Source organism: Carassius gibelio, chromosome B9 (assembly GCF_023724105.1).
Source record: "Carassius gibelio isolate Cgi1373 ecotype wild population from Czech Republic chromosome B9, carGib1.2-hapl.c, whole genome shotgun sequence".
Classification (NCBI taxonomy): domain Eukaryota; kingdom Metazoa; phylum Chordata; class Actinopteri; order Cypriniformes; family Cyprinidae; genus Carassius; species Carassius gibelio.
This window is the reverse complement of record NC_068404.1, coordinates 29,053,884-29,070,233: the sequence shown is the minus strand read 5'-3', so window position 1 is coordinate 29,070,233 and position 16,350 is coordinate 29,053,884. Positions and strand designations below refer to the sequence as shown.

The window sequence follows — 16,350 nt, the reverse complement described above, 5'->3', positions numbered from 1 at the left end:
ATATCTGGTCCGCTGAAGAGGACTAATCATCAAGCCGTTTCATGGCTGTTTTCTTTCTGCGGAGTTTGTCTCAGTCATTCTGCTCAGGGTTTGTTTTAAATCTCTAAATCTAAAGGTTTCAATTTAGCAATTAATTCAGCCTGAACTGTTACCCTGCAGGTTTCATGCAAACTTTGTTTTGCAGACATTTTCAGTATTAGTGATACTATGTATGCATGTATTTATTGCCATGCAATCTTCATGTAAACTTGGCTTTTCACTTAATTTTAGTCTTGGAGGGGCTACTACTATTCATTCATTCATTCATTCATTCATTTTTTTTTTATTTACTTATATGAAATATTCATTCAAACTTTGTTTTGCAGATCATTTTATTCTTAACAGTGCTACCATTAATTTATGTATTTATTTATTTATACATTCATTTATTTGTTTGTTTGTTTAGCTCAATTCATTTATCTCTAATTATATATATTATTAGTTATTATGCAGTCTCTTTGTTTTGCAGATAATTTTAGTTTTAGGGGCACCAATATTTATTTATGTATTTATTTATTTGCTTATTCGTCTTTATTTAGAATGGTTTTTTTTTTTCATGCAATTTTCATTCAAGCTTTATTTTGCGTATAATTTGAATCTAGTATTTACTGATATTTATTGATAGCTGAAATTTACCATTTAAAAAGTTTACAATTTTCCTATTGATTTGTTCACCATTCAAAAAGTGATGGCCTGCTGTAATATTTGCATACTGAATTCTGATTGGTTTTCTTTACTTGCATCTATTCAACTATATACTGTTTAGGCCATTAAGTCAGATTACATTCTGATTCTTATTTTTACACAAAATCAAAGACTTAAACCTGAATTCATGCACTTTACTGCTGCTGCTCAAACACAAATGCATCTTTCAGGAAAGAAACATTTAGTTGTGCAACTCCAATGCAACATTTAATTTTAAAAGGAAATGTGGCTTGGGATAAACACCAAGCATCATTAACTTCCATCTGAACTCGTCTTTTACAGTTCACAAATTCATTATGGAATCAGTATCAGTTACTGGTGGACTCCACAGTTTATTCACAAGTTAGTTAGTTTCACTTAAGCTTTGGTTTTATTGCTTTGCTTTGGCTGAAGGTTTTCAGACAGAATTAGAGCTGCTGAAAAAAGCCAGAGTGAGGCTTGGAAAAAATGCATGCCCCAGGCACAGAACCACAGATCATATGTGGAACAATCATTATCCCAATCCATATCAGACGGCTGGAGGTATCGATAGCATTCATGCTTACAAGAGCTGGTGAACAATGCATTGCAGTCGAACTCAAATACAGTGCAGATGAAGGATTTCTGTAGCCTGCACAAATTCCAGCATTCTTCAGTTTTACCACAGACTTGGGAAAGAGTGGCAATCATATTACAGCAGCAGACCAAAGTATTTCCACACTCGCACACATATAGAGCAGAATAAACGTTTGTTTAGTGAAAGCGGTTGGGTGAAATGAGCGAGTATATAAAGCAGGCGATCAGATTGCGTGTCAAATCGTCAAATGCAGCGTGTTAAATCTATAAACGGCTGTTTCTTCAACGCTGGGAACTTCTTGTCAACTTGAGCTTTTAGAAAACAATCTGACAGCTAACAGAACTCAAATGCACTTCATCAAATGAGTTCTGTCATTCGGTTAACCAGCAATCAATCATTCCTATCTCAGATTGTGCACTCGGATTTTAATCATTAAAATCTTTTATCTTTCACTGCAAAAGTAGACTGTTTTAATAATTCACATCTTACATTTAGTTATTTCTGTTTTGTTTAGTTTTTTTCAAGAATCCTGGTTGGTTAAACTTAAATTTTAAGGCTAGTGAACACTTAGTTTTCAGTTGAAACAACCTTTTATTATAATGTAACATTTTAATTCATTTTAATTAAAATTACTTAAATTTAATTAAAATTTAATTAAAATTTTAATTTTAAGTATCTATTGCATCAGTATTTTTTACAGTGAGTGCATGTGTTTAATAATATTTGTGCATAATTTGGTAAATTGATAAAAAATTATGCACAAACACTCATATTTATCTTAAATTTTATTTGTTTTTACAAAATGCATCTTATATTTCATCTCAAGATCTTCATTGCCATCTTCTCCGCAAACAAGTTACATTTAAACACTAACATTTAAAACTGTATTTGTCTTTTATTCATTATTTTGCTGGTTTTGATGGAAATTAAAGTTTATTGCTATAAATATTGATATAAATGAATGCAATAATTATAAAACATTTGTATATTTTAGTCTAGTCCTCTAGTTTTGTTTTGTAGTTTTATACGCTATCATTTTTTTAAAAGAAAATACTTTTTGTAATTTTTGAGTGCAAACTGTTTCTACACCAATCTTTGCTTCAGTGTATGTTTATTAGATTGCCATAGTTTTAAATATATATTTTTCTTATTGATTTTCATACTTTAAGACAAAGTCTGAGTCTGCAACAAAATATACAATTTATAGCAAAAGATGAAGGCATGATAACCCAGTTTCCAAAAAGTTTTGATGAGACCTTCATTTAACAAAGACTTAAAAAATGTTAGTCTGAATAAAAATCAACCCCTGTGACATACTGGAAAAGTGCCTGAAGTTGAAGAAACACCCAATTATAAGTTGTGCAATATGCTGAAAGTTTCATCGTCGCACATGTTGTAGAAACATGAGTTAGGCCTGTTCAAGATGTGAAGGAAATCCCCTTTTAGTTCATAAATTTGAAACCACAGAATACGGTCATAAAGTAATTTGTCCATTTGTGCATCAGCTGGTGCTTCCAGAGACCTTCATGATGATAATGTAGCTCTATTAGAACAGAAGATATTTACTGTATGTAGCGCTTGTCACACAGTGATTCGTTCACTGTCTCTGCAGAAGATAATTAACTCTTGCAGACACTGACTGGCAGCCGTGGGATCAAATTAAACTGGATTTCTCAGCGCTGTCATCATGAGTTGTGTGGTATAGCGTGAACTAAATATGCCTTTGTGGCCATTAGTTACAGTACCCTCATGTAATTTCATACCTGTATGCTGTTATTTTTCTCTGGAACGCTAAAATATAGTTTTAGTAACACTTTTTCATTGGTTAACAGGTAGCTGCATTAGGTAAGATGAACTAACAATGAAAAATACTTCTAAATCATTTATTAATCAATGTTCATTTAACCAATTAGGCAAGTAATGCATTACTAAAAAATAAAACAAATTTATGTGTGCAATTTTTTCACGAAATCCGTCCCGACCACTCTATAAAGCGTTTATTCAGCATTTATTTGCGAAGCTAGTCAGTTAACAACGGCTCCATTTAGTAACATCTACTCTATGTGAAATCACGCACCTGATCGAATATACCGCTGATTAGAGAACCGGCTTTACTGACGAGATCATCGGCCAATATTTATAGTGCACCACTAATGAATGTTTAATATTTTAATCAAAAAAGTTGCATGGTGTAGTTTTAAAGAACCAGATCTTGAATGAACTAATTTAATTTCAATAGAAATCCGATCACGCGAGTTGGATTTGGATATTGGATTTCGCTCGTGAGATTTTGGCAAACAGCAGTAAAGGTCCTTGCACCTTGAGTCTGAAATTTAATTTGCCATTTTTTCAAATTCATCATCCTTTACTATCAAAATACTATACGGATGCTAAAACGCAGAAAATCAAACGCAATCTGATTTCTTTGTTTTTTATTTTTATGACAGGCGAAACTTTCGGAGGCATTTTGAAAACATGATCGACACAAAGTGAGCTCGTATTTATTTTTTAACGTGCGAGAATTTCAGACTCTTGTTCGCTAAACGTTGCTTTAACTAACATTAGAATCGAATAACAAATACTTCTTTGCCTTAAAGCTGCTGTAGGGAACTTTTGACGCTCTAGCGGTTAATAAACAGAACTGCTTGCGTCTTGCGGAAGAACATCGTAGCTGGAAATACTTCTCTCTGTTTATGTCTATGAAGAATCACAAAGGTACTGGGTTACTCCGCCGCAGTACCCCCGAAGCAATCTGAAATAGTCCGAATATAAACACTTATTATAGCTGCACCCTAGTGATTCAGGACAAGCTAAAAACACAGTTTGGAAAATGGATTCATGGTGTACTCGCTTATTATGTTCATTTTTCTACATTTTGAACACAAACAAAGTTACGGACCGCAGCTCTGATTGGTTATTTTTTACATGGAGCGATGGAGTTTCTGCAAATGGCAATAGGACACTGGGAGGAGCCAGAGGAGCTTGATTTTTTTCACAGACTATCTGTCTCATATTCTACTGTCAGGACATAATGACAGGTTTAATAAATATGTAAAAAATATATTTTTACAAAAGTTCCCTACAGCACCTTTAAGGATCCTTACTGTCTATTGACGGGGGCATTAAAAATATTAATAATTATTTTATAATAATAAATGATAATTCGTGTTCCGATGATGAATGAAGATCTTCTGGGTTTTGACCTACATGAGGGTGAATAATTAATGACAGAATTTGCTTTCTTGGGTGAACTATCCCTTTAACAAATGTATCCTATTGTATAATTAATGTTATGTACGTGATAATGTACATCCAGCCAGTTGTTATCACAGAATAACATACCTCGGCATGTCGCGATTGACCAATCAGAATCAAGTATTCCACAGAGCCGTATAATAAGGTTATTGTAAAGTCTTTCCACAACATCAGTTCACAGTGATGTTGTTGAGCTGAAAAGGTTCTTCTTTAGTGTTCCACAGAAATAAAACAAAGTTTTAGTGAATTAGTCACAGTTTGAATTAACTTCACTCAGCCCCGCCCACATTGTGCACGCCACGCCTCCGCTCTCTGATTGGCTGGTTGGGCGGTCCGTCATGAACGGGCTCTGATGTTCTGCCAGAAAGCGAAGAGGGAAAGACGGAGGATAGAGAGAGAGATGGAAAGAGAGCAGAAACTGAGGCGGAAGACAAGAGCGGAGCACAGCAGCTCTCTGACAGTCTGAGACAGACTCACTGAACTCATTCAGCTGATCGCTTCTGGGAAAACTTGAGCTCTCTCATCTGACGGCGAGGCTTTCATCATGTTGCAGGTGAGAAGAGACTGCATTCCTTCAGGAGCTTTTCAAAGACACTTTTATTAAGTACAGACGCAGGCGTGGGCAGCTCTGAGGAGCTTTTCAGTTACGCAGATTCAGCAGTTTCTGACGTCTGTGAAGGTAATAAGTCAGTAGGAGCCAGTGACTCCATCAGTCAGTCTCTTTACTTCCATGATCTGTTGCCAGAAGTGGAAAGCGCCTCAGATGTTTGAAAGTTTATCTCGGTACATTTCCATTTTTCTAATAACTACCAATAGATGTCACTGTTAAGAAGTCATATTTCAGTCCACAGCATGTGCATTGCGTTTGAACTCCAGATTATGCACGTTTTATACATGCGTTTTACAATTCATTGATTTATTTAACCATGCAATACACAAATGCATGCTGTGAAACGATGCTGTTAACAAGTATATTATATCGCAAAATTATTTTGGTCCTAACGGCATAAAATAGCTAATAAAAGTATATTTTGTAAGCATTCTGAACATTGAGGGTTCCAAACAATTTTTCCTTGTTAAATGAACATTAAGGGGAAATTCCATTATACAATTTTACAAACAATATATGAACACAGATTTTTAATGATAATAAGATCGTTAATCGTATAAACCAATATAAATGCATTGATTTTCACAGTTATGCATCCATACATAAATGGCAGAAATCTGAACATAGTTTTTTTTTAAATAATGCTGTATACAAATGCATGCTTTAAAAACGTGCAATTTACAAATATATCCCAAAATTGTTTTAAATCAAATAAAATTCAAAAAAAAAAAGAAAAAAAAAGAAAAGAAAAAAAGAAAGCAGACTTTTCAAATAAAACATTTCACAGTAAAACAGTTATGTTAGAAGTTATAAAAAAAATAGAAATGCAACGGTTGGCAAACATATGCATAAAATTTGAATTAAAGATTTTCCACATATATATATATGCATGACACTTTGATGCTGAACATTGATTTAAATAACAATACAATATAAAAATGCATGATGTAATGCATGCAATTCATAACATATATGCAAAGCATTACATGCAAATAAATAAGTAGTTTTATGTTGGAAATAAAAAAATGCAATTCACAAATATATCCCAACATTTATTTAGACCAAAATTCATAATTAAATGAGCAACAAAAACCCTTTGTTATGTTGGAAATGATATGCAATATAACTTGGTTGTGAAACATTAGTGAACATGCCTGCATAATCTAATAATAATGTATGAACTTCATACTTCAACTAAATATCACCAAAATACTAGTTAATAAACAAACTTTGAGCAAAAGTGATGGCGTCAGTGAAGAGGAAGTTTAGTTTAATGCATGTTGGAGTCACTTGTTTTAATACATTTTTGAACACAAAACTCTACCAAAGTTATGCAGCTGGAAGAAGAACAACAGCTGACTGCGAGTGAGCTATTGAAATATCTCGGTGGTGAGATCAAGAGCTGAACAGGGCTGGTTTTCTCAGGGCAGGGCAGGAATCTGTCAACAATCACTGCAGGAATGAGGGATGGAATGGGAATATCAGGATCCTGAAAGCACGTCATTTGAAAACTCTCTTTCACAACATCATCCATCCAGCCAGCATTGATCTGTGATGCAGATAGCATGTGTGCTTTCATTGATCACAGTGTGCTTCGTGATAATACACTTTAAGGGGCTTTTTAAGTAGTTGGATGATGAACTGATCAACGAGATCAAGCCACGTGAGAGACATTACTAACTACTTACTGAAAATGTAATGCTCACATCCAAATATGACAAAAAGAATCTGGAAATCAGCACTGTGCCTTGTTTTAGTAGATGCTTTTACTGAAAAATATTACATGATACTTTTACTAAAGAAGCAAACTTATTGTCATGATAATAATTTTGTAGTTCAATTTAATATTAATTAATTTAATATAACATTTGATATCATTAGTAAATAGTTTTCTATTGTGTCAAGCATGCATTTATTTTATATTAATATCATTAATATCATAAGCAAATAGTTTTTTAATCATACATCCTTATTTTATTTTTATATCAATAGCTAATAGTTTTTAAGGTGTTAAGCATACATTTTTTATTAAGCATATTTTTTTTGTATCTAACAAATCGTTTTTAAATTAAATTAAGATTTTTTTTGTTACGCATACATTTTATTTTATTCTTCATTTTATATCATTTGCTAATTATTTTATTTTGTTAAGCATAATTTCAATTTTAATTCTATATAATCAGCAAATTGTTTTTAAAATGTTAAATATATATTATTTAATATCATTCTTTTATTTTATTTTTATATCATTAGCAAATAATTTTTAATGTAAAATTATATTTTTATTTTATTTTTTATAGCATAATAAAAACTTTTTAATATATTAAGGCAAACATTTTTATTTTATTGAATTTATATTTTTAAATAATTAGCAAATAGTTTTTATTGTAAGCATGCATTTCTTTTTTATTTTATATATCTAGCAAATAGTTTTTCATGTTACATTTTTATTTCATTTTTATTTCATTAGCAAGTAGTTTTTAATATGTGAAGCATACATTTTTTATTTATTTTATATTATTATATTTATATTATTAAAAAAATTGGTTTTAGCATAATTTATGAATCTTTAAACAATAGCTTTATTAGACGTTTATATCTTTAGCAAATTGTTTATTTTTTATATTTTAAGCACACATATTTGTTTTGTCTTGTATAGTTTTAATACAGTTGTATTTGATGAACCTAGACTGAAAGGTTTTGGATTGCCTCGAGGCCACACATGCAAACAAAGCTGAGCTAAATGCAGTGTTAACTAGATGTTTATTCATATGTCTCTGTCGAGAGCCGATGAGTCCAGTGTAATGAAGTGTTGTGTGATGGAGTGAGTGTGTTCAGAGCTGCAGGTTTGCAGTGTTTAACTGGAGGTCAGTGTGTCGTTGTGTGAGAGTCACTGGGACCCGAGGCCACGTCTGACATGAGCTGCTCTGAAGCCTTGGACAGCTGCTTGGAAAAACTGACCTGCTCGGTCAAGATGTATTTTTCATGAGAGCAGAGAGGTGCTGCGAGCCTGTGAGAGCACCCAGACGAGTGAGATCGCCCAATCAGAAAATGCATTCAATTTATGAAGCATATTTGATACCTGTTTCTGATGGGAGTGTGACCCATCTCATTCATAGATTAGATTTTCACTCAAGGATCAAATGAAAGAAATGAGTGATATATTTTGCATAAGGAAAATTAACATTTTGGGAACTGTTAAGATGCATTTTGCATTGCAAGATTATTTTCATGACATTTAGCACAGATTCTTGTATCGTATTGCAGCATTTTTGCATGAGGCCCTGAAAGTTATGACATTAATGAGAATTTAAAGAGCAACACCACATCAAAAAAAAAAAAAAAAAAAAAAAAATATATATATAAGAATGAATCTGCGTTACAGTAATACAATTTTACTGAAAATATTAGAATGCAAAAATGTAGTTTAAAGAACAATACAAAAACTACACATGAAAAATTCTACATAATAAAACAAAATATATACAGCAAAAAAAAAACATTAATATTAAAAACATAGGCTATATATATTAGTTCTGTCAAACGATTGATCACGATTAATCACATCCAAAATAAAAGTTTTTGTTTACATAATATATGTGTGTATTGTGTATATTTATTATGTTTATATAAAGACACTCTCATACAGTATATATTTTGAAAATATTTACATGTATACATTTATATAATTTATATTATATATTAATATATTTAATATACAAATATAACATATTTATCTTAAATAAATACATGCATATATATATATAATTTATTCAATATAAGTAATAAATATATGTTATATTATAAATGTATTTATTTATTTAAATAAAAATATACATTCTTGTAACAATTATTTTAGATGAATTGTAATATTAAAAACAAACCAATTAAATATTTAGAAAATTATTGATATTGTAATAGCTTTACAATTATATTAATTATTAATATTCATTTGTATTTATAATTGTATATTAATATGTATTTATTTACTTATATTTACAATATCCTTTGAACATATTTTTGGCTCTTGACTGCAGTCACACAGAGAGAGAGAGGAAGAACCCACGTGTCCAAACACCCTTTGATATTTTGATATAAATCCATCTGTCACTTGGTGTTACGGCTGTAAAACAATATTTGTCCCAGTGCTAGTGTTAAAAAACACTGTGTTGTTAGCCAGTTCTCTCTTCAGTCCGTCATGATGATCATTTTCATGAATGAATATCAAAGGCATTAATTCTAGGCTCTCTGTGTGAGATGTGTGTCGTGAAGCTGATCTGTCCTCTCTCAGGTCACAGCTCATCTGCTGATTAATCAACGCGTTTGTTTGTCTCTTCTCTCAGTCTTGTGCACATGTATCGAGCACAGATGAAGTCATCGTATAAACATTTATTCCTCCGCGAAAGTCCCTCCCGAGCGCTCTGGGGTGTTATTCCCTAGTGAGGGCCCTCGGATGAAGGGTGCATTGTGAGCGGCAGACAGACAGTGACCCGCTGCGCTTCTCTCGTTTCTCTCTTTTCTCTCGTTTCTCTGGGTGGAGTCGCTTTTCCTGGAATTATCGGGCAGCTTTTCCTGCTCTGCTAACTTTACTTACAGTCTCTCTCTCTCTCTCCCTCTCTCTCTCTCTCTGTGTGCGTGTTTATCAGTCGTGTCAGATTCGCCAAACGAATCGTTCTGTTGAGTCGGATCTTTTCTCGAGCCAGTTGTTAAAACAGCTCTAGCCTAAATGATTCGTTCGATTCTTCAACCAGCTAATCCTTACATGTAGAAATCTTCAATTAATCGAGTGATTTTCTCACATCAACAGTTCATCTTGTGTGTGTGTGTGTGTGTGTGTGTGTGTGTGCGCGCGTGTGAATACTTATAGCATTTTTGTGTTATGTAAAAAGACATAAAATTACAAATATTGTTGAGAATTTGATGCTTTATACTTGAGTAGCCTATTATTAAATATAAATCATAGGCCTACTAATATATTCATATCGCTAATTATAGAAGTAATATTTTTATCTGTTTTTAATCTGTATTTTATCTGTAAAAAAGTGCTTTCAAATTATTAATGGCATCCAAAATAAGTTTTTGTTTACATAATACTGTATATGTGTGTGTACTGTGTATATTTATTTATTATGTATATATAAATACTCAAACATTAATGTATACATTTAAGAAAAAATATGCTGTTTATATATTAAATATATTTATATATAATATAAAATATAATATAAATATTTAATGTACTAATGTTCTATGTACATGCAAATATTTTCAAAATATATACTGTGTGTGTGTGTGTCTTTATATTTATATATACATAAATGCATATACATGTTAACATTTTATTTTGGATGCGATAAATCAAGATTAATTGTTTGACAACACTAATATGGGTCTATATAATATTATTAATTTATGTAATATTATGCCTTATGCAATTTAACAATATTTAATTATAATTTCTAAATAATAAATAGTTATAAAAAGTTATATAAAAAGTTTAAGTTAGTATAAAAAGTAATGAATACTTTGGCAATAATTTACATAAAATATAGTGTATTTACACACACATACAATATTTTTTTATGAATTACTGGAATCTATGAAATTGCAATAATAATAATAATAATAATAATAATTCATAAATATAAACAAATCCTTAAAGTATAAAAGCATGAAAAAGTATTTACTTGTGATAATATAAGCAAATTAAATACAATAAAATATAAAAACTGAAATTATAATATTTAAATTGTTATTCTTAAATAATTCTTAATTTATTTAACTCCCCCCCCCCCCCCCCGGCCCATTTTCGTTTAGTTTAAGTGGAAGTACTGAAATAACTAAAATAATAATATATTTTTAAAACTTACAAAAAAAAAATCATACAGACATTTAAACATGACAAAAGTCAATCACTAAAGCTTTGATAAAACAACTAAATCACTAAAACATTAGTTAAACTTCAAACCGAGATCAATGTAAAACATATTAATCGAAATGTGTAGCGCGTGTAAAATGCGCCTTTGTGATGTCAAGTTACGCGATGACTCAAAAGAATCACTGACTCTCTCGATCATCGAAACGAGTCGTTCGAAAGAACCGATTCGCGGAAATGGGTCGGACTTCCTATCTCCTACTTTTCATGTGTGTGTGCGTGTGTGTGTGAGGGCAGCGCTCCGCTCCGACCGTGGCTTTGGATTATCGTGTTATGGGTGACTGCACCATCTGCGATCCCTGCCCTGGCACAAGGGCTCTTTTTTCCGCGAAAAACAAGCTTTGTGAAATCTGTAGAGAAGTTCTGGAGATGGCTGTGAAGCGTGAAGCGACGCGAAATCCATCGGTGGGTCAAACAGAGCTGCGTAGCTTACTGTAATATCTGTGTGTGTGACAGCATTTACTGTACGATAGTCTGTCTGTCATATGAACCCGTGTTTTACTTTTAAACGCTGTTGACTGAGAATCAGATGTGTTGCTTTGCTCTCAAAGGCTTTGGAAAACCGATGCTTTAGACGAGTTTAAAGTTAATTCCTGTAGACATGTGATATCTCTTAACGTTTGTTCTGTTAAACTGCGATTTTTAAGTCAGTACATGTTTAGACATTTTTTGCATTTTTGAGGGATTTTAAGATTTCATCCTTTAACCCGTTCAGATCCAGTTTCCATTTCAGTGATCCTCATCATTCATCACAACTTTTGATTTATTATCTTATTTAGAGTATTTAGAGTAGAAATGAAGTAATGCCTATCAGAAGAGCTGGAATCTAGAATATAAGTGTTTTTATCTCTGTATATCTCCATTTATATTATTATATTATATATTTATGGATTTTATTATTATTTTAACATGTGAAAAGTGTGAAATCAAGGTGATTTTATTGTATTATTATTTCTTTTTTTGGTGTAAGGGGAGCATTATGTGGGTTAATAACAGGGCAAATAATGATAGACCAAAGTATGTGTATTGCTTTATTAATATAGTCTAATAAATACTTTATTTGAGGTTCCTTATTGTGATTTAAGATAAAAAAATGAATCAAAGAGGCGCATAAGTGTTTGGTCTCTATATAATTCCAGTGCTACCTTTTGTTATTCATTATATATATTGTATTATTGAGTTTTCTTGACTTCATTATTATTTTAAAACGTTAAAAGTGTGAAATCACAATCATATTTTTGTTAGCATAATTTGAGTTAAATGAGATCAGATAACGATAAATCCACGTTTATACCTAAACTAATACTCATTTAATAAATACTTAATTTGAGCTTCCTTTTACGATTAAAAATGAATCGAAGATGCTAGTTCGATGTCATTATTATTTCCATATTGTTTATTACACTGCATTTTTTGAGCTTTCTAGAGTTTATAATTATTTTAAAATGTGTAAAAATGTGACATTTGTGTGTAACCTGAGAAAAATTTAGGTAAAATCAGGGCACAAAATGATAAACCCACATACGTTTATTAATATTAATATAATTCATTTTAAATGAGCTTCCGTGTTGTGGTTACGATTCATCAAAGATGCTCAAATATAGTGTTTGGTCTCTGTTATTGCCATTCTTTCATTGAAATGATTCATTACATAGTATTATTGAGTTTTCTTGAGTTTACTATTAGTTCAAAATATGAATTTTTTTTATATGTTTTGTGTAATCAGATCATAATTTGAGTTCAAGGAGGCCGAATAATGATAAACCAACATATGTGCATCACTAAACTAATATTAATACAATAGACACTGTATTTGAGCCTCTTTATTGAGTTGAAGATTCTTCATTTTATTTTTACAGTTATTGTATTAACGTCAAACAATTGTTCTTTTGTTTCCTGATGGCTTTGAGAAACAGTTGCTCAGTCGATGTGCCAACAATAATTACTGCATCTTCACACAGCTTCACTGAACACTGTGGAGTAATGAGCTTTTGCTTCTTTTCACACATAATGAGTGGATAATGAGAACTCACCCAATTTATGGTGATGGTCAAAAGTGCGCCTGCTTACATCTGCGCTGATGGAGCTGTCAGAAACAAAGCTTTAGTGTACTAGCAGCAGGTACCGAAGCTTTCCACTTGAATGAGCCGTCAAGCCCTTCTCTGAGGAGATCTTATTACTGAAACTAGCTGTGTTAAAACTTTTATGCCATTATAATATTAAACAATGCAAACGGGCCCAATACAGAGCCTTGGTGATGCTTTTAGGACATATGTAAATTTTGTTGTTTGACATTGCCGCTTTTCCATTATTATTTTTTGATGTATTTATTTTTCACTAATTTTGTGCTCTTGTTAATACTTGTTACTGAAACTGGCTGTGTTAAAACTTTTATGCCATTAAATATTAAACAATGCAAACGGGCCCAATACAGAGCCTTGGTGATGCTTTTAGGACATATGTAAATTTTGTTGTTTGACATTGCTGCTTTTCCATTATTTTTATTTATGTATTTATTTTTGGCTAATTTTGTGCTCTTGTTAATACTTGTTACTGAACCTGGCTGTGTTAAAACTTTTATGCCATTATAATATTAAACAATGCAAACGGGCCCAATACAGAGCCTTGGTGGTGCTAATAGGACATATGTAAATTTTGATGTTTGACATTGCCACTTTTCCATTATTTTTATTTATGTATTTACTTTTGGCTAATTTTGTGCTCTTGTTAATACTTCAGGTGTTGCAGCCATGCAAACTTTGAAAAAAAAATACTCAAAAAAATAGTTTTTTCCCCTTTTGTGAGCTGTTCCCATTGGAATATAATGCAACCAGAAGTCAACAGATTAATAGACCTAGCGATCTCTAAAAGAAAAATAACTTGTTGAAGTCATTTACAAAGTCTGAAATGTGCCTCAAAATCTTAGGCGAATGACCCCCCTCAATAAAATAGGGGATTATCCATGGCATCTGATATTTTGGTTTCCATTATTATTATTCCCGATGTATAAATATCTTAAAACAGGCCAAATTAAAATTTGAGAGATGGTTGAGATGTTTAGAGGTCTTTTACTCGGGAGAAACATTGGAATAGCAGGAGAAATGTTTTTAGGAGAATCGACTAAAAGATAAAAAGGTCTCACTTTTGGTTTTTCTTTCCTGCAGCTTATGATTATGAAACATATATGAGTCATGAAAGCTTTGAGTGGTTGCTGAGGCACTATACACCCCCGTTCGAAAGTTTGAGGTCGGTAGTGTTTTTGAAAGAAGTCTCTTCTGCTCACCAAACCTGCATTTATGATCAAAAATGCAGTAAAAATTGTGAAATATTATTATAATCTAAAACAGCTGTTTTAAATATGAATATCCTATGTAATGCAATTTATTTCTGTGATGTGCTGCTGTATTTTCAGCATTATTACTTCAGTCTTCAGTGTCACATGATCTTCAGAAGTCATTCAAATATACTGATTTGCTGCTCAATAAAAATTTCTGATTATTGTCAATGTTAAAAAAAGTTGTGCTGACCAATATGTTTGTGGAAACTGTGATACATTTTATTTTTTCAGGATTCACAGATGAATAGAAAGTTCAAAAGAACAGAATTTATGTGAAATAGAAATCTTTTGGAACATTATAAATCTTTTACTGTCAATTTTTATCAATTTAATGTGTCCTTACAGAATAAAAGCAGGTCAAACAGGTATGATGTTTGATCCACCGCAGAACAACAGAGACAGTGAAGGTCCTGGAAAGCAGCTTTGTACCTTGCTTACTGATCACAGTGAATAGGACAGACAGAGTTTCAGGAGTGTGTATTGATTTTGTTAACATTTGAACGGTAGTGCAACACAGCAGGAGTTGTGTTTTGCTTTTTCACAGACTGCTAAACAGCTTCCTTGGGTCATTTTTTTGGAAATTGAGATTTATAAATCAATTACATCAATTAGCTTTCCATTGATGTGTGGTTTGTTAGGATCGAACAATATTTGGCTGAGATACAACTATTTGAAAATCTGGAATTTGAGGGCGCAAAAAAATCTAAATATTGAAAAAATCAGCTTTAAAGTTGTCCAAATGAAGTTCTTAGCAGTGTTCATTATTAATCAAAAATGAAGTTTTGATGTATTTACAGTAGGAATTTTACCAAATATTCTCATGGAACATGATCTTTACTTACTTAATATCCTAATGATTTTGGCATAAAAGAAAAATGTATAGTTTTTTACCAATTCAATGTATTGTATTGTTGGCTTTTTGCTACAAATATACCTGTGTGACTTATGACTTATAAATTTGGAAAACTTTAAACACCCTCAGATTCCAGATTATCAAATGGTTGGATTTCAGCCAAATATTGTTCTATCATAACAAACCATATATCAATGGAAATATTATTTATTCAGCTATCAGATGAGGATTATTTAAAAAAGATTGATCCCTATGACTGGTTTTGTGGTCCATGGTCAGAAATGAGTTTGGGGACTTTTAATCTATTACCTTGTATTAATTTCATTAACATTTGAGTTCTAATGTAACAGCGAAGGTTGTCTTTTGCTTGTTCGCAGACGGCTAAACGGCTTCCCTGGGTTTCGCTGACTTTCTCATTGCTTCACTGAAGATGGACACACTGGAGTCGGAGTTGACTTGCCCAATCTGTCTGGAGCTTTTCGAGGATCCTCTACTACTGCCTTGCGCCCACAGCCTGTGTTTCAACTGCGCCCATCGCATTCTAGTGTCCCACTGTCCGTCATTCGACGAGTCCAGCAAACCCTATTCTGCCTTCCAGTGTCCCACCTGCCGCTATGTCATCACCCTCGACCAGCAGGGTCTAGACGGCCTCAAGCGCAACGTCACTTTACAGAACATCATTGACCGCTTCCAGAAGGCGTCTTTGAGCGGGCCGAACTCACCGAGTGAGACGCGCCGCTGCAGCCGCGATCCGTTCCCCTCGGTGGCGGTGGACGAAGGCAGGGTCATGAGTTCGCCGTGCGAAGCTGTCCAGTGCCAGTTCTGTGAGCAGGATCCGCCACAGGAGGCGGTCAAGACCTGCGTCACCTGCGAGGTTTCGTATTGCCAGGAATGCCTGCGCGCCACTCACCCTAACAAGAAGCCCTTCACGGGACACCGGCTCACCGAACCCGTGCCGGACTCGCGCCTCAGAGGACTGGCCTGTCCCGAGCACGGAGAGGAGAAGGTCAACATGTACTGCGTGACGGACGAGCAGCTGATTTGCTCGCTGTGCAAACTG

General features: G+C 32.9%; 1 protein-coding gene across 3 annotated transcripts in view; it reads left to right on the top strand.

Annotated features, from left to right (window-relative positions):
* Positions 1–16,350, top strand: part of mid1 (midline 1) — a 47,905-nt gene that overhangs the window by 7,370 nt on the left and 24,185 nt on the right. Inside the window, exons 1-2 of one of the 3 annotated variants that reach the window (XM_052565108.1) lie at positions 4,935–5,108; positions 15,668–16,350. The exon at positions 15,668–16,350 is cut by the window's right edge and continues 60 nt beyond it. In XM_052565108.1, coding sequence (XP_052421068.1) covers positions 15,721–16,350 — 630 coding nt within the window. In that variant the 5' untranslated portion in view covers positions 4,935–5,108; positions 15,668–15,720. Of the gene's footprint in view, positions 1–4,934; positions 5,109–11,303; positions 11,506–15,667 lie in introns of those variants that run through there. The other 2 variants (XM_052565107.1, XM_052565109.1) reach the window with 2 other exon arrangements.